This window comes from Sturnira hondurensis, unplaced genomic scaffold, assembly GCF_014824575.4.
Source record: "Sturnira hondurensis isolate 20B ecotype Veracruz unplaced genomic scaffold, ASM1482457v3 Scaffold0021795, whole genome shotgun sequence".
NCBI lineage: Eukaryota > Metazoa > Chordata > Mammalia > Chiroptera > Phyllostomidae > Sturnira > Sturnira hondurensis.
Genome location: NW_028094426.1, coordinates 12016245 through 12043006, shown reverse-complemented (window position 1 = coordinate 12043006; position 26762 = coordinate 12016245). Strand labels below are relative to the sequence as shown.

Here is a 26762-nt window from a genome sequence, read left to right as displayed (position 1 = left end):
TGAAGACAATGAGGCCTCAAACCCAGGCTACTGTTTTGAAAGCCATTCTTGAAATTGCCTTATTTATGCCTTCCCTAGTCATCAGCCAAAGGTTGTTCAGAGTGTTTGGCCCTGCAGAGGAGGTCCTGAGACTGGGGGGGAGGGGCTCCAACTGCATGGCCCCCCTGGCCACCCTGGATGAGAATAAGTCTACCAAGACACAACCTGCTTGGGGAGGAAAGGTGGCGGGTCTCTCAAAGGAGAAGGGCCAAGCGCTTTTTCTTCAATGGGCTTTTATTGGGTTCGTTTTGCACATGAACACAGGTAAAGCTTATTAATCATCACCAGGAAGTAAGGATCAAACAATAGATAACACACAAAGAATTCTGAGGGCCTATTTTGAGTCAGGATCAGATAGCTAAAGGGCTATAAAACTTTGTACCCTTAGAATTTAATTGAGAGCATTCTAAACTAAGCAGATTTCACAGGATTTTACATATTCTTTCTTAGGCCTGATTGCCCTAGGGAACCCACCCTTTTCAGCATAGAGCGGCACCCACCACCTGTATTGTTTCAGGCTTCAGGCATTGTTTCAGGCTTAAGTAAGGCAGGGGAAGTAAGACAACCAAGAGATTAGGAGACTTCTCCCAGACAGAATGAGGACTCAGGCTGTGTCAAAGCCGAGGGGCAAGGGTCTATTAACCCCTTTTGCTAAAGCCCCTCCCTCCCAAGTCCTTCCCTGGGGCCTCCCTGTGATCGTGCCTGTCTTAGGTCATTCCCCACTTAGGGTATCTTACCCATCATTGGCTAACCGATCAAGCATTTGGGGCCAGTTATAAATGAAGTAAAAGGAGCAGAAGCAGCGCTCCTGCAGGGAGATAAGCTTTGTCTCCGTACTGGCCTTTGATCCGAAGGTCACTCATTCAGCCTTAGCCACAGGAGCGGCAGCAGGGTGGGGAGTTACAGCTTCTGAAACCAGACAGGGCAGTTCCCAACAACTGGGCAGGCAAAAACTTTCCAAAGGGTCCCAGAACATGCAGGCAAGTTTTATGGGAACTCATTTCTCGACCCTCACCTTCCACAAGCATGCATTGCAAAACTGATCTTCGCCAGAACCGGTGCAGTCCAGGTGTTGTGCTGCTTCTTGATCCCCACCTAGGACTTTTTCTTCTGTTCTGCCATAAAATGCTGATCCTCTCATCTCCCGTAACCTCAAATCCTACAGTGGTGCATTGCCTGGGTTTAAGAATCCAGGAACCAAGCAAAGAAACAACGGAAAATATTGGAGATGCTGTTAAGATATTGGTGAACAGCTCAGGAATAGGTAACAAAATCCTTTAAAAAGTCAGGATCTTTCCAATTGGTTTAAACAAAACTAGAAGCAAACCATTGTCCAATTGTTCACTGAGAGATTCATTAAAATCATTTCTTTAGAAGAAAGCTCTCCTTTATAGAAGTATGCCAGCTAATAAATGCAGAATAGAATAACGAGAATGCCATTTTTTGCCAACCCCAGTGAAATAACTGATTTAGGCAAAGACTACAAAGGTATTCAAACCATCAGATCACAAGTTGTCAGGAACAGGTTGTTTATAGAGTATTTACATATTGCAAGGGGAAATGTGTCCTTTTTCAATGGTGAGTCCGGGTGGGGTATTAACCAATTGACCAAATTTAACATCGCTAATAGTGGGATAACCTGAAATTTTATGCCTCATATGAAGGTGTGACCTTGACAGCAGATCCTCCAGCCCTACTCTAGTGACTGACTACCACCCCAGAACTGCCCAGCCAAGCTGCACCCAAATTCTTGACCCACAGAAATCAGGAGATAACTTTTATTACTGTTTGAAGTGACTAAGTTTCAGGATATTTTGTTATGCAGTAAAAGATAACTAGTACACAGGTGAAGCTCTAGAAAAAATAAGAAACCTACTTTTTCTGGGTATATTTCTGTAGTGTGTTAAGTAAGGGTGGTCTGCCTCTGACAGTTCTTGTTATAGGATCTCAGGCAGCACTCCTGTTTTAACATGCTTTTATCACAGCTTGACTAAAGTGTCACCCCTTGGGGTTTTTCTGTTTCTAACTCTCAGCATTTTCCCTCCTCACCCGAGTCTCTTATACTTCTACCCAACTCCACTCCACATTTCTGCATAATCTGTTATTCATCCATTTCATAACTCCTAATTATTGACTTCTGCATAGTCTCTAAATCCCTTGTCTCCTCACCCAGGAAACAATGTTTGGCCATTTCACCAATTCACTTCCTAACCAAACTATTGTGCTTCTCAAGAAGAGAAACCTAATTAGAGACAGGTTAACCTGTGTGGCAGATTTCCTAGCCATTGCTGCCTCATTTGGGTCTTGACATTCAATGACTGACGTGGTTTCAACTTCTGAATTACTTATATTCCTGGGAACCAGAGTCGACCTACCAGAAAGAGCCTTGTCTTTAGAAGCTCAAATTCTATACCATCCTTCCTATTCCAAAGGATTTTTCACTAAAAGTCTACAAAAACAGATTTGAACCTTCTCACCTGCTAGTATCAAAACACCTCTGGGTAGTTAGAGCACCTACCTCAACCCTGACTGGTTGAGAAAAGGCTTCATCGTCAATGGCCTCCTGAACATGCTTTCCCATGTGCACCATCCAACTGGAGAACATCCACATGCATACACTTCAATGATGCCTTGATGCTTCTCCCCAGCCAATGGAGGACAGCAGGTTGTAAAAGTTCATCCCACCCCTCCACTGCCTTTAGGTCTGCTGAGAGCCCAAGATTCACCACATGGTAAAGCAATAAAGGCATCATCATCAATGTTGCCTGTGCTAGATCAAAGCATCAGCATGAGAGGTTCAAATCTTTCATTTCTACAAAACATCCTCTATATTCCCAGAACCTATGTTAATGATTTTGTCACTGACCTTTCCCAAATCTGGTACTCACCACATATTATATTGGTCTACCTTCTTTTTATTAAACTTACACTTTATAGACTATGCTTTTACAATCATCCCAATTTTCCTCTTTTGCCCCCCTCCACCCAGCACTTCCCACTCCCTCAGGCAATACCTCTGACCAATGTTCATGTCCATAGGTCATGCATATAAGTTCTTTGGCTATTCCATTTCTGTACTGTACTTTATATCCCTGTGACTATTCTGTAACTATCTATTGGTACTTCTTAATCCCCTCACTTCCTCACACACACCCTTATGCCCCCCTCCCATTTGGCAACCATCATAAGGCTCCTGAGATCCATGATTCTGTGTCTGTTCTTCTCATTTGCTTAGTCTGTTTCTTAGATTAAATTGTTGATAGATTTATATTCTTTGCCATTTTATTGTTCATAGTTTTCATCTTTTTCTTTACTTAAATAAGCCCTTTAACATTTTGTATAATAATGGTCCGGTGATGATGAATCCTTTAGTTTTTTTCTTGTCTGGGAATCTCTTTATCTGCCTTTTGATTCTAAATGAGAGCTTTGCTATTGGGTAAAGCAATCTTAGCTGTATGTCCCTGCTTTCATGACTTTGCATATTTCTTGCCAATCCCTTCTAGCCTGAAAAGTTTCTTTTGAGAAACCAACTGACAGTCTTAGGAGAACTCCCCTGTAGGTAACTAACTTTCTTTTCCCTTGATGCTGTTAAGATTCTCTCTTCATCTTTAACCTTTAGCATTCTAATTAAGATGTGTCTTGGAGTGGGCCTCTTTGCATCGTCTTGTTTGGGATTCTCTGTGCTTTCTGGACTTGCATGTCTTTTTCCTTCACCAAATTCGGGAAGTTTCATTATTTTTTTAACTAGACTTCCAATATCTTGCTCTTTCTTGTCTTCTTCTGGCACCACTATGATGCGAATATTTGACCTCTTGAGGTTGTCCCAGAGGCTGCTTATACTATCCTTATTTTTTTGGATTCGTTTGTCTTCTTGTTATACTGATTGGTTGTTTTTTGCTTCATTATGTTCCAAATCATTGATTTGATTCTCAGCTTCATCCATTCTACTGTTGTTTCCCTGTAAATTGTTCTGTATTTCAATTAGTGTATTCTTCATTTCTGACTGGATTTCTTTCATTCTGTTGAAGTCCTCACTAAGTTCCTTGAGAATCTTTATAACCAATGTTTTCAACTCTGCATCTGATAGATTGCTTATTTCCATTTTGTTTACCTCTTTTTCTGGAGTTTTGATCTGTTCTTTCATTTGGGCCATGTTTCTTGGTCCCCTCATTATGGCAGCCTCCCTGTGTTTGTTTCAGTGTATTAAATGGAGCTGCTTTGACTCCACATATTCGTAGAGTGGCCTAATGTAGTAGGAGTCCTGTAGGGTTCACTGGCACAGCACCCCCCATTACCCAAGCTGGGTACTCAAGGTATGCCCTTTGTGTGGGGTGAGTACACTCTCCTCTTATAGTTGGCTTTGATTGCTATTGGCAGATCAATGGGAGGGATTTACTCAAGTCAGTTGCAAGAATTGGCTGTGACTACTTACCACCAACCCTCACCATCTGTAGAGGATCAGCTGTGCAGAATCAAGGTGGTGGTGTTCTGACATGGTCTGTGTCTGTCCACTGGGTACACTTGCCCAGGGGTTTCCTGGGTGGTGCAGACCAAGGTCAGCCCCAACCTGTGTCCTTCCCGGGGCCACCCTGCCTGAGCTGTAAAGCAATTTGATATGGCTGCTACTTGTGCTGGGCTTGGTTAGATTCCCAGGTGAAGTCAAACTGTGAGTGTAGGCTGGCTGCTGCTAGTGCTGGGCCTGGGCCTCAATGAGGCCCGTTTTTGCTTATTTGAGAGGATCTAGGTAGTTGTGTAGCAAGAGCCAAGACCAGCCATTCATATGTAAAAGCAGCTTGGGTGGGCCCATCAGTTGGGTGGGATAGAGTCTCTGGGTATCTCCAAGATGGGTCAAATAGTGTTAGCCAGGTTGATGGAGTCTCAGAGATGGCACCAGTTTGCCAGCTCAGTGGCTCTGTGGAGGGAGGGCTCAGAAATGAGACAATGGCCTTTTCATCTTGATGCCAGACACTTTAGTTTTTTCCTGTATGCCACTGGTACCTTTCGGGCTGCTACCCTAGTGCCAGAGCTCAGAGGGAGTGAGTCTGAATAGGTGAGTCCATGTGTAGGTTCTTTAAGAGGAACTGCTTGGGGCTCCAGAACTTTCTTCTACCAACTCAATCCCTGCTGGATTTTGCAGACAGAAGTTATGGAAGCTTAACTTCCCGGCACTGGAATCCTGGGCTAGGGAGCCTGGTGTGGGACTGGGTCTCTTTACTCCTGAGATAACCCCCTGAATTTTTATCCACCACACAGTGAGTGTGGAACCAGCCTGTTCCATCCTGTGCCCCTCCTACCAGTCTGGATGGATGGGGTTTCTTTAATTTTATAATTGTCAGACTTCCATTCAATTCAATTTGTGATGGTTCTGAGTGATCATTGTTCTATATTTTAATTGCAATTTTGATGTGGTTTTGTGAAGAGGTGAGTCATGTCTGCCTATACCATCTTGACTGGAAGTTCTCCTCTAATGGTCTATCTTCTGGATATAGCTCACACTGTGCCACTTATCTGCCCATCTCAAGTCCTAGCCTTTGTTCATTCAGAACTTTTTCAAATACACAGCTCTCCAGGTCAGGTGGTCTCATACCACAGGTCTAATTCTTTCCTCCTTCTCCTTAAAGGGAACTCCTATAGCAGTGGTTCTCAACCTTAGTACCAAAATGAAGAGCTTTAAAAAATACTGATCCTTGGGCTCCACTCCCAGAAATTATTTTTTAATTGGTCTAGGATGAAGCCTAGACCAATTAAAAGTTCTAGACTTTTTAAAAGTTCTCCAGGTGATTCTAACATGTAGTCAAGGTAGAGAACCTGTCATAAGCCTCTCTAAACAGAGATGGACCTATGCTACGTAGAGCATCCAATTTGATGTGCAGATGGGATGCATAAATGCCATCTCATTTGTTGATCATATACTACATACCAACTTCTATGCTACTAACTCATGTTGCCTTTTTAATAGTACCCCATTTTATTCTGTGAGGTAGGCACTGTTATCCTTATTATACAAAGACAGAAACTAAGACTTCAGAGAGGTCACACAGAGTGACTGGCAGATCTTAAGAATCAAACCCCAGGTCTAATTCCCGACTCTGCACAGTTTCTGTGACACCATACTGAGATGTCATGCCTCTTAAGCTGGATGATCTCACGCCCTAAAACAAGAAACCCAGGCTTCACTCCTGAAATCCTATCCTATTGGATCCATGGATTTTCCCTGCATTATTGTCTCATGAACTCCACACATATAGCCCAGATGCTAGGCTGTCAAAATGAAGTGAAGTGCTCCGTGGAGAACTTCTTGGTAGGGGACTATCATGTCTGGGTCTTCACTGAAGCATAGTACTTCCATTCTGATTCTGCTATCTTAAATCCTGTGGTTGTATTGCTTACTTAAAAGCCATTCTTTTGCTGGTCTAGTAAAATTATGTACTCCATCAGCACCCTCTGCCTTGTATTCCAGCCAGTACATGAAGAATCAAAATATACTGGCTAAGCTGCCTAAGACTGCGGCCAATATCAAGATGGACTCTTCTAGCTAGTGACCTGGGAGGTTGGAGGCTAGAAGTATGTACTTTTATAATGTGCCAGTGGCATAGCTAAGTAACTTGGTAGCTAAAGTTCAGCCACGTCATTCCGTAAAATCCACATTACATTCTGGCTGAGGTATGGGGTTTGTGGACGGTGGTAGAGACCAAAGGCCTCATTGGGAGGGAACCCTTCAGGTGTTGGGTGGTACCTGTAAGATGTTGCAGAACAAAATCCAATGCTTGTGCAGGTGGCCCAAGTCAGATTCGTCAGTTCTCTCAAAACGGTTCCCAAATTTCTGAGTCTGTAACTGTTCTTCCTAATCCAAACCGCCAAGTTTGCCGAGGACTATGGCTTCTAGAATGCTCCTTTGTTCCACACTTCTGGATTTCCGAGTTTTCACCTTCCACACCACAGGCTAAATGTGTGGCATTTCTGCCTGTTTACAAACATGCACAGGTTTACACTGTTTTAAGGAACCTTACTCTAGGGCTAACAATTTTATTCTCTTAGTCTTATTTCTTGGTTGTGCTGTATAGTTACTGCCTTAATTTACCTCTCAAAATTTCGCATCTCCTCCCCACTGCACTACCTTAGTTCATACTCACATCCTCTCTTGGCCTCCAGGAAAATAAGAAAATCAAACAAAAAAATTCTTGACCCCTCACTCTTACTTTGTCTCTGCCAGTTATCTTTCCACACAAGAACGCATTACCCCCATTTTAAACCTGATCGGCTCTGCCACGCCCACTCCTTCCCTGCCTGATTGGCTGGAACCTCCGGTCCTCACCAGAGTTCATAGCGGAGTGTACAGAAACGGGAAGAAGGGACGACCACACAGGCCTGTGGAGTCGCGACTGCAAAATCTTGGAGGATGTAGTGCTGTGCACTTGCATCCATCGGACCAACGTGACCGCCCTTCTTCGAGGGCCAAATTTGGTTGGCTATAACCAAGCATAAAGTTTTGAAATTTTTCGCGCTAAAACGACTAGTCAAGCGCAGGCGCAAACGTACTTAGGCCCCGGAGGCGGGGGGGAGTCGGGGGGCGGGGCGGGGCGGGGGCGTGGCGCTCCGCTTTTCACGCAGGCAGATATCGCGATGTTTGGGGAACCCAGAGAAACGGAATGTTGTTTGTGAGATTTGTTTTGGTTGTTGGTTTTGTTTTGTTTTAAATAGAGCCTGGATGAATTAAGCTGCAGTCAAATAAAGATGTAGAGTCGGCAGCGAAAACAAAGGAGGCTAGTGCAACCAGCCGACCCGCTAGCGGCAGCCCTTGGGGCGGAGGAATTCTTCGAAGGGCTCTCCGCGAGCCTCCTGGGGCCTTATAAGTTCTTCAGAGACAGAAGCCAGAACTATATTTAAAAAAGCTAACCAGGTTATCACCTTAGGGCACAAAATTTTGTTTTTGCGCTTTACAAAAAATCCAGTTGGCTAGGAGCCAAGTAGTTTAACCTCCGGCTGCCAGTGCGCCTGCGCAGGAGTTTGTTTACTTACTCCGGAGACCGGTCGGCGCTCGGAGCCCGGGCATTTGCGGTCTTGACGAGTTAACTCGAATTGAGAATCATGTTTTCATCCAGGACCCCGATGGGAGGTAAAGAACAGGACGGTTGTGAAAACACTGAACACGCAGTAATTGTTGCCGTGTCAGACCTGTGCTATAAGATCTAACGAACTTGAAGGAGTGGATGGTACCACTCTAACCATGACTAAGAAGTGATGAGCAGCAATGGTAACCCCCAAAGCGGAGTCCGTATTTAGGGCCTTAAGTAAATCACAGACTCACATGGTAAAGATGCAAGTAAGCGTAAACCTGAAGCCAACCTCGAATGATACCTGCCTGATTATGACTGGTTCTTGGAGCCAGGTTAAAAAAAAAAAAAAGCAACCATGCAAATTTTGAAACTAAAATGAGAGATGACTCTAGAAGCAATAGCCGGAAAAAGCACAAGCAAATTTTTTAAAAATGGTTTTTTAAGTTCGCTTCAAAAACAGTTTCAGAATGAAAATAGGTTGAAACTTACAGCTAAGACTGGATGCATTCGAAAACAAGGCAGACAAGGTCATTTTTAAAAAGTAGCTTTATGGAAAATTTTCTAATGATGCATTTAAATGTGTTCAAAAGGAACCTTAAATATCAGGTAGATTTGGCTAAACCTGGATGTTTTCCTTAGAGCAGGGGTGTCAAACTCATTTACATCAGGGGCTATATCAGCCTTGCTGTTGCTTTCAAAGGGCCGAATGTAATTTCAACTCCTTAACAGTTAAGGAGCAGTTATATTTATACAGTCCTAACATTATTTCACCCCTTTGAAGGCAGCTGCGAGGCTGATGTGGTCCCTGGTGAAAATGGGTTTGACACTCCTGCCTTAGATTCAAAACATAGATGTTAACAATTTGGCAATTTATTGGATTCTATTTGTCAGGGTTTAAATGATGAATGTGAAGACTTTGATTTGTATCAGAAGGTGAGGTGTTTAGGGAGTGTGACATTAAGTAGAGAAAATGTATAGATGTGTGAGTTAGGGCCAGATTTTGAAGGCCCTGGATGCTTGCTGCATCATTTACAGAGAGCCTTCATCTAAAAAAAAAAAAAAAAAACCCAGCCTCTGGATTTTTTTATGTTCAATATAATAGTAAAATTTAATTAGGTGTGAAATGTGTGTATATGTGTGTTCACATGTGTGACAGGAATCTTAGCCATACTGCCAAGTCCTTAGACCATGGAAAGCCAAACTATGGGGTCTTGAAAGGGTTACATGTAAATAGGAATCAAAAGTTCATTTGGCGTGTTGGGAGTTCTAGACATCTTTGCCTGGAAGTCCATTGCCTACCATTCCAATACACAGTGACTCTGCTGGTCCCTACATGTCTTCTCTCTGCACAGTGTATTCTCTCTTACTGTGACCCTCTGGTTCTTACTGTACTTCCCAGTTCTAATTCTTGAGAATGTAAGATTGGATTGTCTAATAACCATCTTCTTTCTTTTGAGAAGAGCTTTCTATACCAGGCCCCTCAGAAATCACAGCTCTTGGTCAAGAGCTTATGCCATGTAATGTGGTAAGGGGGTGGGGCACTTTCTCTTGAAAGGGGCTGGAGACTTACTAGGTTCCATGACTGTTATATCTAGGACGCCTAATATTGGGTTGGCCAAAAAGTCCACTCAGGTATTTTCCCCGTAAAAATAAAAGACATGTTTTCCATTTTCACCAATAACTTTATTGAATGGATATTTTTAGTATGTCAGCTATCTCCCACGTGGTATAATGTTCATTGTTCTCAGTTAATGTCTCGATTTGATCATGGTTAACTTCAACTGGTCTACATGACCATGGAGCAGAGTCCAGTGAGAAATCTCCAGCACACCCTTCTTTGTGTGTTTCAATTGCATTTTTACCTTTCTTGAAATAATAAAGCATAACAGGACAAAAATGTTGCATATTTTCTTCCATCTTCAATACCAAAATGGCTACACAAAAATTCATCAATTTTGATGTTTTTTTTAAATGCATGGGCAATGACTGCTGTCACCATACAGTCTAACAAAGTTGTTTCAAATGAAGTTAAAGACAACTAAGCACTACAAGAACCCTCTTACAGAAAAAACCAAATGAATTTTCTGGCCAACCCAACAGCATGAAGTAGCGGCTATCTCTTTGATCTTCACAGGAATGTGTGTATTTGTCCGTATCTATTGGTCACTACCTATTTTGAATTAGTTTTGTTTAGAGGATTAAAATTGGCCTCATTGGAAAATACAAAAAAACTGTTAAAAGACTATAGATTTATATCTGAAGTCAAAGCAAATATGTCATAGAGGCAGCGTATGCATTGGTGGGAGTGTATCTTTCTGAAAGAGCTAGATTTAGTAGAATATGATCTGATTTAGGTTGTTATCTTGAATTCACACCTACTGTGAGTGGCGATAGACAAGTCAACTTTTATCTCTATTTATCCTTCCTCACTTTCCTTGACTGTACAGACAGTTGTTAAAACACTCTGCTTTGATAAAATAAATGTTAGATTCAGATTATTATGTGAGTGATGTATGAAAATGATCTGAAATGTTTACTCGGTAGAATCTATGCAAATTTGGAATTCAGTTAGATTTGGTGGGGATTAAAACTGCCTATGCATTTAGAAAAGTAGATTATAAGAATGGCTGCAGTTTGAAATATTGCAGGATTAGGGCTGACAGTTCTGGCCTTGTGCTGCCCTCCTGTGCTGTTTAAACAGCGTAGCAGGACAATTAAGTTCCTGCTTCACCAATGCTCTTTGGGGGGAATTCCATCTTCCGTCCTCATGTGGCCACAGAGGGCCTAAATATTCTGGATGTCTCTATTTCTTTAGTAAAGGACGAAAAGGAAAACTATTCTGGAACATTCTAGATCAGAATTATAACCCCAAATTAAGGAAAAAGAAAAAAAATTGTAAATTGCAGTTGACACTGGAGATATAATTGGCCCGTTGATCTCGGAAGACCTAAGCAGATTATTGAGGTTTGGAGAAGAATACTTTTATGGCAGCATCAGGAAAGGCTTTTTGTCAAAAATAAATGGAAATGTAACTTGTCCTCTTAATATGCAGGGATTTATAATAAAGGTTTACACAGTCTATTATGGCAGGAGTAGAGATGCCGTTCTACAGTGATTTTTCAAAGCAGAACATGAGCCAGTTGAAATTTGAGACTCACGAGCAAAGCTAGTTCTGTGCCAATTCTCTGCATTTTCCAAGTGATTTCTTTCAAAGACATTTGAAGTAAATTCTTAATATGACAATTTTTAGAAATTTATTTTTAAAACAAATTTAATAAATAGTTTAAATTTATTGTGTATTATGCAATTACTAAATTGTATACATTTATGTTTAATAAAATTAGGAATGAAATATAATGCAATGTTAAGAAAAGACACTTAAGGAGGCAACATGAAAACACACAATGAAACAAGTAGAGAAGATAGTTACCTTTTCAATGTGCTCACTTCCCCATCAGCTGGTTAATGCCCAGACCTCACCCGTGGCCTGCTTCCAGACTGGTTTCCTGACATTAGAACCTGGATGCTGTCTGTTTAGACTAGTAGTTATGTGTGCACATTTTATTCATGTGGTACACAGCATGCATGTACATGACTCTTTTTTAGTCCATCCCAATCAGGCTTTCACATCCTCCACTCTACCAAAACTACTCTTATCAAGATCCTCAATGGCCTCCATGGCCAAATCCAATGCTTACTTCTCATTCTTCATCTTACATAACCCTATTGGCAACATTTAAACCATCTGATCTCTCTCCTCCCTGAAACACTTTTATTTTACTTGGTTTCTAAGTCACCTACCTCTCTCAGCTCTCCTCCACTCCACTAGTGGCTCCTTTCCAGTCTCCTTAGGCTAGATACTTCCCACCTTCTTTGTTTCTACAAGTGATAGTGCCCTCAGGCTTACTGCTCAGGCCTCGTCACTTCTCTGCCTCACTCCCTGGGTGATCTTACCCAGCCCCATGGCATTCGTAGCCTCTAAATGCTGAAAATTTCCAAATATGTATCTCCAACACAAACTTCTCTCCTCTGAATTCCAGACTCATGTGTGCAACTGTTCCCTCAACATCTCCCTCTAGATGTCCACAGATACCTCAAACTTAACGCATTCACAGCAAAATTTGTTCATCCCTCTGTCAATCCCATTTTAATAAATGGCCATACCTTTCTTCAGTTGCGTAGGCCAACAAGCCTTGGAGTCATTATGGACTCCTCTCTCATACACACACTCCATTTCCAACCCTTCTGTCAACCCTGTTGACTGTATCCTTCAACACGCATCTATCAGTGCTACCCATCTTTCTACTAAACTGCTACCACCCTGGCCTGAGCCCGCAGGACCTCTTACTGGATTACTTCAATGGTCTGCTAACTGGTCTCCCTACTGCTTTCTTGCCTCTTTGAAGTACTTCCCATTCAGTAGTCAAAGTGATCAGAGTTAGCAAAACTCAGATAAAAACTCTGCTCAAAGATGGCTTTCCTTGATCAGAATAAAATTCAAAGTCTTCACCACGGCTCATAACAATCACATGATTGGGGCCTTACTTCATCTCTGATTTCATCTCCTCCCCTTCAGGCCCTACTTACCATATTTTTTCCGACTATAAGATGCACCCCTGTCCCTGCCCTCCCCAAATTTGGGAGGACTAATGGTTGTAAATGCTGCTGTTGAGTTCTATTTACATTCACATTGGTGAAATATTATGTTATTTATGCTATTAAATATTTTACCACATTTTTTGCTTCAAAATTTTTCCCCTGTTTTCCTCCTCTAAAACCTAAGTGCATCTTATGGTTCAAAAAAATGGCATTCTATTTCTGGAACACAGAAAATTACATGGTCCATGCCCTCATTTCATTCAGGGCTCTACTCAAATGTCCTTTATCAGAGAGTCCTTTTCTGTTCATATAGCATCTGTCTTCATGACTCTGTGTGCCCTCAGCTAGTTTTCCTTTTTGGCACTTAGAACAACACGACATACTATGCTTATTTATTTGTGTATTGTGTGCTTTCCACACTTGAATGTAAGCTCTATTTCATGAAAGCAGGGACTTTGGCTATCTTTGTTTTCTGCTGTGTCCCCAGAGAGTTTGGCATCTGGTAAGGGCTCATTAAAAATTTAATGAATGAAAGAATTAACAAATATTCAATGTGAACTATTATTCAGAGAGTAGTTAGAAGCAGAAAATGGGCAGTTTCCAGTATTTTTTTAGGGGCAAGTTTGTGTAAACTGAAGACTGAGATAAGAACCAATGGAGTTTTTCTCCTTCATGTTTTTTTTAATGTGAAGGATAGAATGTAATTAAAAATGATGAATTTGGTGGTAAATATGTTTATTGTTCCACATTCTAAATTTTAGTCACAGGAACTGTCCATTTATGTTTTAATTGTGGAAATTAAATCATGTGTATGGTCATGAATCCAAGTTTTGCTATTTACTTCCTTTTATGTATTTCCTATGAAACCAGCAATACCGGTAAACCTGCATTTGCTTACTACATTTCACTAGAAAATTCTCTCTCAGTGAAAATGCCGAATGCATTTTTTAAGGTCTGACTCCAGTAGATAGACCCATTTTAAACTGTTCTCGAATCCAGTTTCTTTCAAAGATGATATTTTTCTTTCCATGATTTTGAATCTCACTTTCCCCTGAACATCCCCTTTATGAATAGTAGTAGGTCAATCTTGCCAATGAAGCCTCTGAATCACTTGCAAACCCACCAAGTCACTGCATCTCCGAGGATCACCACTAGGGGCTCAGCTTCAGAAGAGCAGGCTATCCACCCTAGAGTCACTTCTGCTCTCTTTCCAGGCTTTGGAGCACTCGGCCTTCTCTCTCCCAGGGCTTCCTATGCCTGAGAGGATGACCACATTTGCCTCACAGCGGTGGTCCTATGGGGATCAAATACGGTGTCAGGTGCCGCTTCTGAACACAAAGATCTGTCCAAGGCAGCTTGAGCACCTTCACAGTTCTCTCTGCACTCAGCGCCAAGACTGCAAGCACCACATGTAAAGCATCTGCAGCCATGTCTCTGTAGCCCAGGGAACACTCCAGACTGTCTCCTACTCTTTGTTCCAAACCATCTCATAGTCTCTTGGCCAGTGCTTCTACCTTCTTGCCTAACACCAATACTCTGCCCAACTTTCAGCTCCCGTTTGGTTAACACCATAATGGCACTGTCTACTAGTTTTTTCATTTAGCTGTGTCCCAAGAGACTGTCCCTCAGGGCCCAGACTTGCTCTTTGTTCAGGAGACAAATCTGGACAGCGATCATGTTATTCCTGCCACCAAAGCAACGTGAGTTTCCATTGCTTATGAATAAAACAGAATTTTTTTGAGCATGCCAGCTTTGGCCTGCCTCTGTCTGAGCCTATCCCACAATGACCACCCCTACCAATACATTCTTATAGTCTTGACATTTTTCTCATTCCTCAAGACCTAACTTCAAAAACCTGACCTCCTTCATGAAGTCTTCCTCTTTCCCCTCCTTTGTACTCCATCTTTGTACCACGTTCCATGACTTGCGTTTTACCTCTGCAGTTTCTGTGTGCATAATGATCTCTCCATCTAGATCACACACACTCTAAAGACAGGGATTGTGATGTAGTCATCCTTTCACTCAAGCTGCTGGGAATAAAGCCTTGGGGAATGCATACTTTGCACATGGTGAGACCATATTATTCCACTGCTTAAGATCTCCTAATGCTCCATGGATTCCCATATCACTCAAGGACAGAAACCCAACACAGGCCTACATGGTTTTATATGATCACTCTTCTGTTGCTCCTTGCTGTTCCTCAAACACAGACAAGATCCCACCTCAACGCTTTTGCATCTGCTGTTCGATTTATTGGGGCACGCTTTCCCCAGATATCTGCATGGCTTGCTTTCTCAATTTCTCAGGGCTTCTCTCCAAAGCCACTTTCTCAATGAGGCCTTCCCCAATCACTTTGTACACATTGGGACCCTTGCAACATTTTCTTTCCCTCTCCCCTGCTTATTGTTTCTCCATAGCACACATCACCTCCTTACATAACATGTACTTTCCTCATTTAGTGTATTTCTGTCTCCCTACTAGAATATAAGCTTCATCCTTGTTTAAATCTGTTTGTTTACTTCTGTGTCCCCAGAGCCTAGGGTAATGCCTGCCATATTGAAGTCAACCAATAAATATTTGTTGAAAGAGAGTAAGAATAATTAAATAGAGGTGTTCAATAAATATTTGTTAAACTGAATGGAAAGTGTCAGCAACAGATGCCCGAAATTTCCAAATTCTAAAAAAATATGTCGGGGCTTAGGAGAATAGTGAAATTGAGTGAAAGCTCCTGCATTATAAGCATCCTTGAGAAAGGATTAAAGTTGTGTACCTGTGGTGGGAGGGGCCACTGAGCAAGGCTTCCGGACAGCCACAGCTTCCCGCTGAGAGGGCTACAGCTGGGAGACCGCTGGCCCTACCGCTTTTGGACACGGTCTACCACACAGGTGTTTTTCTTTTAAGTTATTTTGGTCTTTGCCTCTCTCCTCAGCTCGTGAAGGACACAGATTTTGGGTGGCTTTTGTAACACGTTTCAGCTCTTACAGGGACCTACCAGGAGTAAAAATGACAAAAACATCATCCATTACTAGATTTTGGGTCTGGGAGAAGCAGAACCTATTGTAGTATGGTGCAGAGGGGAACTTTCTGTCTTCCACGGAGGCTCCGCCTTTACGCTGTTTATCTGAAATGTTTCTCACCACCTTGCTCTCTTGCAGTTAACCTCCTTTCCGCCAGAGGATGGCGCTCTGATCTCCACCTTCCTTCCTTCTTCGCTCCAGGACCCACGGCATTTTTTTTTTTTTTTACGCTTCGCCGCTGCTACAGCAGATGTCTGCCTTCTCTTTATTTGCCATAGAGCTCTCTGGTGCCTTGACTGTAAATAAAACACTTTAGATCATAGCAAGGTCGATGTAAGCACAGACAGCTTTTCTGCTGGCAGCCAGCATCTGCCTTAAGGTGGCGTGACTGGGACTCGGTTTCTTTTCCAAATTAACCAAACAACAAAATGGTGCTCCTACATATTAAGCGAAGAAAGATTCAGCGTGTAAAGTGGACAGAAGTATTACTGTTCTATTTTTAGATAGTATATCAAGATAGTATATCGAGTCCACAAATAAAATGAAACTCTGTGGTTAAGTGTGATACTCTGGAGTATCCATTTACATAAAGGTTTGTATATTAATGCATGTGACTATATGCTTATGTATAACAGAATTCCTGTGTAGTCTAGCAATCATTTTAAAATTTCGACACAATGATCTAATTTCAGGGGTGGGCTATAAATGATGGTACTTAGGCCTACCCCAGCTGTCTTGACCCTCCCCACTCTTCTTCAATCTAATAAATTAAGGGGAAGCATTGAATATAGAAAAATAAATATGAGACCACCTGCTTTGATCCCAGGTGAAGTATGTTCCATCAGGTAGGAAGCCCTGACTTTGAAACAAGGATTGGGCACTGCCTCCCTCACTGCACCCTGGCCATCACCCCTGTCCTTTTGGAACGTTCGTTCTAGTTGAACTAGTGGGTAGTGATCCCAAAGATCAGTGACAGTTGCATTTAAGCATCAGGGAACCCAGGCCACATGACAGAAGTATCTGCAGGCAGCCCAGGACATGAGAAGGAGCCATTTTGAATCACCTGTACGAGAGGACCTGCAGATTACAGCACAGGTGAATCCTGACCAAAACCTGAAGCAGCTGGGGCCATTAGGTAAGAAAAAAACAAAATGAAACCAGCTTGAAAGAGGAGACCTGTGCTTAATCCCGGCTCTGCTACCCACTGGATCTGTGTCCCTGGACACGGATCCTCTAGGTCTGTTTCCTACGTGGGAAAAAGACAAAGATGAACCACAGGGTTCCCAAGGTCTCTCCTAACTCGGACGTTGTAGTGTGTATGAGGTGAAGCTGGCACACAGAGTTGACAGACAATATGTGGTAAAGAGAAGTCAAAAATCAAACATCTGTAGCAAGATGCATTGCTGCTGCGGACTATTGAATTGAAGGAGATTAGTTTCCAGGAAAATGTAATAACTTGGCCCAGACCAAGATTATTATATGTACTGGGGGTGGGGTGAGGTGGGGTGGGGTGAGGCAGTTGAAGACCCACCGGAGACTTGAAATGTAACGGCCTTGCCCAAACTGTTTTAACTCCTACCACAGTGCTCAGGACGATATTCATAGGTAAATTTCAGGTTGCCAAGGGGAGCAGAGAAATGCCTGAATAATCAGTCATGACCTGGTTGTGGTGGTTTTATAAATCGCTTCATAATCTGCACTTCGAGATTATTTTCACCAGTTAATCACTGCCCTCTAAAAGCATTCACTGGCACCTGAATGTTGTGGTTGGGCGAGGTGAATCTGGAGAGGAAGGTGGAGGAAGGAAGGAGCTGCCTTAGTTAGCAGTGGGACTTCGGTGGAGGAAACTGCTACAAGCCGGGAAAGAACTGAAAAATACAAAGAGGACACGAGTTCCCACACACAACTCCTGTCCATTGCCTTAACCATACTTGGGCAGCAAGAACCTGGGCCAGGGATGTAACCTCGCCTTTGAAAACTAAATGTGTCTGGGACAGCTAAAAAGTTTATTAAGGACTTGGGAGACCAGTCGAGTTTTTCATCTTGAAATCTTATTTTTATTGAAGAAGTGCTTGGGCTCAGATTATTATAAATGCTGCCCCTACCCCGGGCTAATTTGTAGAAAGACGTTCGCCTTGGCGTATTCCCTAAGCCCACCGTCTCCCCTAGAATAGCAGACTTCTAGGTTAAGGGTGAGCTAACCACTGCACATCCCGGCTAAGGCACTCAGGCAGGGGGGCTCCCAGGCTCACAAGCTTGTATTTCTCCGTCTTCCCCGCAGCGCTGTGAGTTGGGCTAGGGAGTTGGAGCCCCCAACGTCTGCCTCCGCCCCCAGCTGCCCGCAGTTCGGATAAAACAAGACCGCCACCGAGGCGCGCAACGAGCTGCCAGCAACCTTCGAGATCCGTGTGGTCCAGCCCTCTGTTTCCCCAAGAGGTGCGGGAGAGCGGGGCTTCGGAAAGGCCACGCGCCAGTCAGCGCCGCTCCGGGAGCAGAACCCAAGGCCCCGCCGCCCCGGCCCCTCCCCACCTTTCCAGCCGTTTGGCTATTTTGTTTGTCTTATTTTTAATTTCTCCGAGGCCAGCCGGAGCAGGTTTGTTGGCAGCAGTGCACCTACAGCAATCACGCGACCAGCCAATCTCCCGGCGGCGCTCACGGAGTCGGCGCGCTCGGGGAGGCGGGGAGACGGCGGGATCGCGCCGGGGCCACCTTAAGGCCGCGCTCGCCAGCCTCGGCGGGGCGGCTCCCGGCGCCGCGACCAATGGATCTCCACCTCTGTTTAAATAGACTTGCAGTGTCAATCATTTTCTTCTTCGTCAGCCTCCCTTCCACCGCCATATTGGGCAACTAGAAAAGGGGGCTCGTCTTTTCGGGGTGTTTTTCTTCCCTTCCCCTCTCCCCACGTTTTCGCCCCTCCGTGACTCTGACGCCGGAAAGGTTTGGAGAGCCGTTCGGTTCGCGGGACGCGCGGGCTTGCACCAGCCTGGACTTGGACTGCCTTTGCCACCCCCGCCTCTCGCCTCTCCCCTCCCCTCCCCGCCCTCCCGCTCGCTGGTACACTTGATCCACGGAGACTTTGGGCTGCTTGGCCCTCACCCCCTCCCCAGACCTAGCGCGCTCCTGACGCGCCAGTAACTTGTTGGGGTTTGTTTCTCTTGGCTCCCGGGGCAGTCGCAGGCTTTATAAGTGGAGTTCGGGCTGGGTCGGGGCGTTTTGTTTTGTTCGGTTTTGTTTTCTGAGAGCGCGCGAGAGGCGGTCGTAAAGACCTGGGAGGAAGATGTCAAACGTACGAGTGTCTAACGGGAGCCCGAGCTTGGAGCGGATGGACGCCCGGCAGGCGGAGTACCCCAAGCCCTCCGCCTGCCGAAACCTGTTCGGCCCCGTGAATCACGAAGAGTTAACTCGGGACTTGGAGAAGCACTGCCGAGACATGGAAGAGGCAAGCCAGCGCAAGTGGAATTTTGATTTTCAGAATCACAGGCCCCTAGAGGGCAAATACGAATGGCAAGAGGTGGAAAAGGGCAGCTTGCCCGAGTTCTACTACAGACCCCCGCGGCCACCCAAAGGCGCCTGCAAGGTGCCCGCGCAGGAGAGCCAGGATGTCCGCGGGAACCGCCAGGAGGGGCCTCTAATCGGGTCTCAGGCAAATTCAGAGGACACACACTTGGTAGACCAAAAAACTGACGCATCGGACAGCCAGACGGGCTTAGCGGAGCCGTGCGCTGGGATAAGGAAGCGACCTGCGACAGACGGTAATGACTCTCTGAAAACCGTAAAATGTCTGTCTGTCTGGGGCACCGCCTTGCCTGCTTGCAGGGCTTAACCCATCAGCTTTCTTTCCAGCGTATCCTGATGCGGCTTCTTGGGGGCGAACTTTCGTAATCTAGGTTGTGAGTGCTACCTGACCGCTTGTCTGTATATGATTTGTAAATCGGAAGCCCGAGATTGTATTATCTGATAATTTTACTAACCAAAAACGTCGCAGATCCTCTGTCTAGCTGGGGGTAGGTATGTGACAACTTTGGGATGTTTATCAGCGGCCTCCCTCTACGCTTTGGAGAGAGCGCTTTGGGGCGTAGCAAACAGTGTCTGTTATGTGAAAACAACCTCATTTTGTGACCTTAAAGGCCACTCGGAATGACGGGTCCAATGTGGGTGGACCTGGTGGGTTTTTCATCCCCTGACTATTGAGCCAACTGCTGCCAGCCATTGTTTTTTCTAATAAAGATTGTTTGTGTGTGTTCTTTTTAAAAATTCCCTCTTGTCCTTAGATGCCTCTTCTCAAAACAAAAGAACCAACAGAACAGAAGAGAATGTTTCAGACGGTTCCCCGAACGCGGGTTCAGTGGAGCAGACGCCCAAGAAACCGGGCCTCAGAAGACGTCAAACGTAAACTGCTCGGTGGGTTGATCACCAGGAGCAAATAACTGGCACCCAAATTGGGCTGCAGGAACTCGTGAGCTTTCAGACCCCGAGATCCCCGATCTTAGCGGTTACTGCCAGATTACAGCTTGTGGGTTTTTGTCTATATTTTGTGAAGTCAAAAAAGGAGGAGTAGGGGGAGGCTGGGAATCACTGTGACTGTACTGCATTTCTTCAGAGTTTCCATGTCCTGAGGTCATTTTCCCTTGGAACACGAAATGACTAGAGCAAGTGTCCCAGGCAAGTACTTGTAACCAGGGAGGGCCCTGTGCGTAGGTAGGTCAGTTCCCTGTGAGTCCCACCAAAACATGTTGGGAACAATGGGTTCTTTCCTCCTCTGATCACCACCGCGGGGTATGCCTCAGACCCACTTCATGAGAATTCATTTCCCAGAGGTGCAAGTTGAGTCAGCGTATTCTGGGCCATACATGGAAAAATGGCAAATAAATGATTACATTTAAATTTTGTGGGAAACTTTAGGTGTAATTGGCTCATATTTTGTTAATCTCAAATGGTTAGAAATGCAAAAAGAGAGGTATGTTGTGTTCTTTTATCTTTATCATTTTCATAAACTCACTTTCCTTGTTTTCTGATAAGTTTGGGGGACAGAGAAGGAAGCTGCATATTAAAAACAACAACAACAACAACAAAATAGAAAGCTCAAAAAACCAGCCAACCAAACAAAACCCTAAGGTTCCTCAGAAGTTCTAATAACACTGAAGTTGCAAAGCAGAAGTTGAACTAACTCTGCCAGAGTCAGCAATCCAGAAACGGGTCGGCATGTGTATGCTAATTGTGCTACAACAGGATGATTTGGGTATTTGTAGGGGAAATGGACAGTAGACATCAGGGCTGGTCAGGGTAAGTTCTACCCCGAATAAGGCTGTGACCTCTCCCCCAGCCCATCTACAGACTCATAGTCTACAATGTAAAGAAATCTCAGTAGATAGTGATACTAACTTTTAGAATTCTTATTTATAAAAATTAAAAATAAGGAACACAAGGATTAGGGTGGAATTTGAGTGTGTTGTATTTTTAAATCATAATGTCATGCCTGCGACTTCTTCACATACATCTGATCTTCTTTAGACCTTACACAAAACAGCATTATAGCACCTCTGTGTTACAGCTGTGTATGAAGTGGGAGAATTGTTCTGACACAACCTTACCACCTGCAGCTATTTTTAGTTTGTGACTTGCAGCCTAACTCCTCCGTTGACCTGGTCTTATTCTGACAGAGGCATTTGTTAGTAAATATTACCAGTTCAGCGAATACTAGAAATAGTAGTAAAACCCTGTGCAGGAGCATTCATGTGTAGATTCTTCATATGACTAAGAAACTAGAATATTTTGGGGAAAAAAGTGTTCGCAGAATTTTCTTTTTGGAGAACTATAAGTTATATTTTACATTGTTTTTCAAATTTAGAAAACTTTGCTACTCTTAAGTGATACAGTTTCTTAATTTTCCTGTCTTTCTTTTTCACCATCTTTGACCCTGATTCTCTAGACCAGGATTTCTCAACTTCTACACTACTGACATTTTGGGCCAAATAATTCTTTATTGTGAGAGGTTATTGTCCTGTGCACGGTATGTTTGGCAGCATCCTTGGCCTCTCCCACAGATGCCAGGAGCACCTCCTTGCCCTTGTATGCTAACCAAAAATGTCTCTGAATATTGCCAAATGTCCCCTGGGATACAAAGTTGCCCACTATTGAGGCTCAGTGCTGTAGATGAAAGTATACAACACAGAGAAGGGTAAAAATGCAGTGAAGGAAACATTGGATAGAGATGACTGTTGTCATCTGCCTTTAATACCTACTTTCTTTTCCATCAGGTATTTCTCAACTAAGACAGTGACAAAATAATTACTGTACTTTACTGGTAATATTCTAGTGCATTTCTCCTAATTCTTTCCTCTGTTTCTCTTGCAGAATTGAGAGTGTGTTTCCTTGTGTATCAGATACCCCACTGCTTGATGAAGCAAGGAAAATATGAATTAAAAATTTTAAATACATATCACTGACTCCATATCGCTGGACGTCTTGGATGAGCACTGAAAAGGAACAACACAATAACACTAAAATTTTAGGCGTTCTTAAATGATCTGCCTCTAAAAGCATTGGATGTAGCATTGTGCAATTAGGTTTTTCCTTATTTGCTTCATTGTACTACCTGTGTATATAGTTTTTACCTTTTATGTAGCACATAAACTTTGGGGACGGGAAGGGAGGGTGGGGCTAAGGAATTGGCATGGGGATGTGAAGAGTTTGCCTCCATTTAGAGCAAGGAGAAAAATATTTGACTTGCATAAAGAGAAAGCAGTTTAGGGAAAGGGTTTGAATTGTTTTCTTTAAAGATGTAATGTCCCTTTCAGTGAAAACTGATACTTTATTTTAAAAATCATTCAAATTTTAACACTGGCTACAAAAAATATTTATTTTTACAGGAAGCTATTTCTCATTTGGGAGCTCTGATAATTAATTCCGTTATGTAGCAGCAGATAGCTTTTTCTTTTTTTAAATAGCAACAAACTGTTCTCAGTGCTCCCCTCTAGGCCCCCTTAAAATTGAAATTTACCAGTTAATTATTCAGCAGTTAGGTAATCACTCCAGATAATTCTCGGTAAAAAAAATGGGGGGGAGTTCTAAATGCTCAGAATTGACCATCTAATTTTTATTAGATTTATTGAGGAAATTCCCGATTTTCTTTTTGCTTTGGGCTGTATAGACAGTCAAAATAAAGATCCATATGTAACTTCACGTAAAAAATAATGAAATAATTTTAAATTTAAAAATTCTGTTAATTTGCCCAAAGGAAAGCGGTATTTTAAGAGGAAAATGTGTATAGCAAAGACAATATGTTATAAGTGGAATGGATACTACATCTTTAAACAGTATTTTTACATTGCCTGTGTATTCAACAAAACCATTTGAAGTGTACCTGTGTACATAACTCTGTAAAGACACTGAAAATTATACTAACTTATTTATGTTAAAAAGAGATTTTTTTTTAATCTAGACAATATACAAGCCAAAGTGGCATGTTTTGTGCATTTGTAAATGCTGTATTGGGTAGAGTAGATTTTCCCCCTTCTTTAAATAATATGGCTGTGCTTAAAAGGTTGCATACTGAGCCAAGTATAATTTTTGGTAATGTGTGAAAAAGATGCCAATTATTGTTACATATCAAACAATCAATAAAGAAAACTTCCATAGCTATTCATTGAGTTGAACTGTATGTAATGTGCTTTTACTAAACTGGAGGTATTCAGCCTGGCATTACAGTCACATTTACCCAAATCGAGTGTGAAGTGGTAAATGATCGAGATGATTCAGGCCCACAACTCAGATGTTTCTGTGGGTCTGAGTGTAGCAGTCACTGCTTTCCACTTAGTTCTGTGTGGGTGGACAAAGCTTTAGACGTAGAAAGTGGAAAAGCCACATTTTCATACAAATAAGATTGTCAGATCTCCATTAGTTAAATATTTATGTCTTCTAGGATATGAATGTGTCAGAACCAAAAATTCTTACATAAGTGTACTGATCACATTTGCAGGATTGAAAATGAAAGTAACATTGGTGACTTTCTAAATTCTCTGTTTACACATGCAGAGTGTGAAGAACTAGAGCAATTGTTCAGACCATTTCGTCTACACCTCTCATGCAAAATACTCAGATTATAGTTTTTTAAGAAATTGATAAACATTCCACACTAATTTAGATGAAACAGGTATTAAACTAGTCATCACACAAAATTCCTAAATTTCCCAATTTCCTGGTAATAATTTGCCCAACCAAAAACTAGTTAATCTAATCACAAAGTCTAAGGGTTGTTGGATCCCCATATTCACATAACAGAAAGATTTTTTTAGTTAAATAAGGGGAAAAATAAGATTTGAAAGTCACTAAAATCATGCAATTTCACATTCTGTTAAAAATGTGGTTAATGTGTAAATGTAAATTATTTTTTCTAGGAAACTGAAAATGGTTAAATCGTAAAGATCTGAATTTGAGTTAAACTGTTTCCCTCAAATTCTTGCACCCCAAAAGAGCTCTAAACAAGGTATTTTCGGATAATTTTGACCTGAAGTTGTGGATTTTTTTTTTTAAAGTAAGTTTGACTCTCTACAACTGCCGGGGAGAGGTAAAAAGTAGGTCCTTTGCTGGCTAGACTACATTTTCCAAACAGTTATTATTGTAATTAAAGACCGAAAGGTGTTTTTGTGATTCTGTTCAAAAGACGCATACAGAGTGTTTTTCAGGAAGACACTGAGAAAGCAAGAAAAGCGAGACGGGGAGGAAGGCGTGCAGGGAGAGTTAAGACATAATGAAATAAAATTAAAGTTTCTCTGAGCAAAAGGTGTAGTTTAAAAAGTGCCTCCAACAGGAAAAAATCCCCTTAATTGTTGCCTGTACCCCATTTTTTCTTTCCTAAAGGGGCATCTTTAATGTGAATTTTTAGGGATTGCGTTTTAGGAGTGCTGGGCCAGGAAGCAGTGGATGCTCGCCGCGCTAGGCACGTTCACAGGAACGCAGTCCCCGAGTCGCCGAGTGGATCCATTACACTTCTGTGTCAAGTCTCCAAATTTGTCCCCGCAATTCGGGGCGTCCCCTCCGGGGTCCAGGGCTACGTCGCCAGCTGCAGGAGTCCCTTTGAGGGGACCCGGCCACCGGCACCAGCCACGCCCTGCCCCGCTACCCTGGCCACTGCGCCGCCGTCTCTCCAAATTACACTTCAGCCCCGCGTTCGCCCGCCGCAGCAGTTACGGTGTTGGGCTGGCTGGCGCTCGGGGACAGAAAGACCAAGTCTGGCTCCAGGTTTGAAACTTGCAGCTCCCGAGGTCCCGCATTGCTCGGGTGGCTGCGCGCAGTACCCGCGGCCGGGGTGCCCGCAGGCCGCAGGGGTCGGCTGCGCCTCCGCTAGCTCAGCGGAGCTGGGCGGTTTCTCAGAAACTTGCCTCCCTCATCATCTCTCCTCTGGGCTAAGAAGGAAGCGAAAGTCCCTCATTGCTCTCCACAAACAGACGCTCCCCATCAGTGCCCTGCCAACTCCAGAGCGGTGGGGGGACACGAGCGAAAGGGAGAACGTTTCAGAATTTGTGGATCCTCCAGGGTAGCAGCCCGCTCCCACCCCCACCCCAGGCTCCAATGACCCGCAGCCCCGCGCATTTCGAAAGGCTTCCCGGCTTGCCGGCGGCAAGGAGGGCCTCAGTGGTGCGCAGGAGGGCCCAGCGCCACTGCGGCTGGCTGGGGTTGCTTCCCGCCTCTACCCGCTTTGCGAAGTCCCCCCAATCGCATCCCCAGCTGCCCGTTGCGGGGGTGAGCCAGGGAGGTACTAGGAAAATGTGGGTCCAGGGGTTACGACCGGGGGACGGAGGGGACCCTGGAAATCAACAAAAAGGGAGCAGGGCGGGGGCGGCCTTTGTGGCCAGCGTGCGTCCCCCGCCCGGCCGTGCGGAGCGACCTTTCCCGGCAGCCGTGGAACGCTGTCTTCGCCATTTCATCATTCTTAGCGTCGACACTTGTTCTTCCTAAGTTTTTTATGTTGAAAAGAGTGTTTTAAAAGTTCGTCTAGGATCTCCCAATCTGTTTCCCAGAGTACTAATTTTTTAAAAATAAGTTACCATCTCTTTCACCTGAGCCACACCCTAATCCTCCCTTTCCTCCTGGGCAAATTGAAGGTAAAAATCCTGGGAGCGAAGAGGAGGTGGGGGTGGGAGGAAGAACCACAGTTGGGCTAGAACTGCCCTGGGGGGAAGAACCTCAGGGATCTGGGCTCGCGTGGGGGTGGGGTAGTGGGGTCCACCTCAGACCCCGCAGAACCGAAAGTGTAAACACGTAAATTCGTCTGTCTCCCCCGGCCGCGTACCAGGCCGGTCTCGCGTGGGGACAGAGTAGGCAGGAATCGGAAAGTAAAAGAAATCTCTGCATGTTGGGCGCGAAACGTCGAGGCGCCTCGAAAGGAACATGAAGAAAAAGCAGGGAGGCGGCACGCAGGCAGGCCCGGGGACGGGGGATTGCATCACTGCAGCTCCCCCGCCAGAAAATGGGCTCCAAACCGCGGCCACCATCATGGCGTTCGGGCCGGGCCGCGCTTCCCGCGCGCTTTCCCCGAGCGCTCGAGCCACGGGCACCGAGCCTCCAGCCAGCATTTTGCAAACATTTCCTCTCCCTCGCGCGCGCGCGCGCCCGCCTGTTCCCCCCCCCCACCCCCTCCTTCCTTTTGTGTGCTTGTGTAAGTGTGTGCGTGCGTCCGTGTGACTGTGCGTGTGTGTGGACTAGAGAACTTGAAGATTGTTTTTTTCCTCTCGGTTTTTTTTCCCTCCCGTGCTGGTGGTTGTAAACTTGATTGGCATTGGCTGCGCCCACTGACCCCTGCGCTGAGTCCACTGAAGATTTAAGGTGGATCCGAGCGGCTGCAGCTAAAGGCGGGGACTCGCGCTTGAACTGGTTTTGGAGGAAAAAAAACCCCAAACCCGGCGCCCGCCGCGTTTTTTACAAATCCCCGGCGGTAACAGCCCCCGCGGCCCCGCCCGCCGCGCGCTTCCTCCGCCCACCGCCCGCTTCCTCCCCATTGGCCGAAGAGTGTAGTTTGAATTTTTTTTTTTTTTGGATGCTTGTTTTTTTC

The 26762-nt window shown here is 44.2% G+C and overlaps 1 protein-coding gene across 1 annotated transcript; it reads left to right on the top strand.

Annotated features, from left to right (window-relative positions):
- The first annotated feature begins 18506 nt into the window (after positions 1 to 18506).
- Positions 18507 to 23357, top strand: CDKN1B (cyclin dependent kinase inhibitor 1B). Its single transcript, XM_037033824.1, has 3 exons — positions 18507 to 19464; positions 19984 to 20113; positions 22067 to 23357. Exons 1-2 carry the CDS (start codon positions 18990 to 18992, stop codon positions 20103 to 20105), a joined length of 597 nt encoding a protein of 198 aa, XP_036889719.1. The 5' UTR covers positions 18507 to 18989; the 3' UTR covers positions 20106 to 20113; positions 22067 to 23357.
- The last annotated feature ends 3405 nt before the right edge of the window (positions 23358 to 26762 follow it).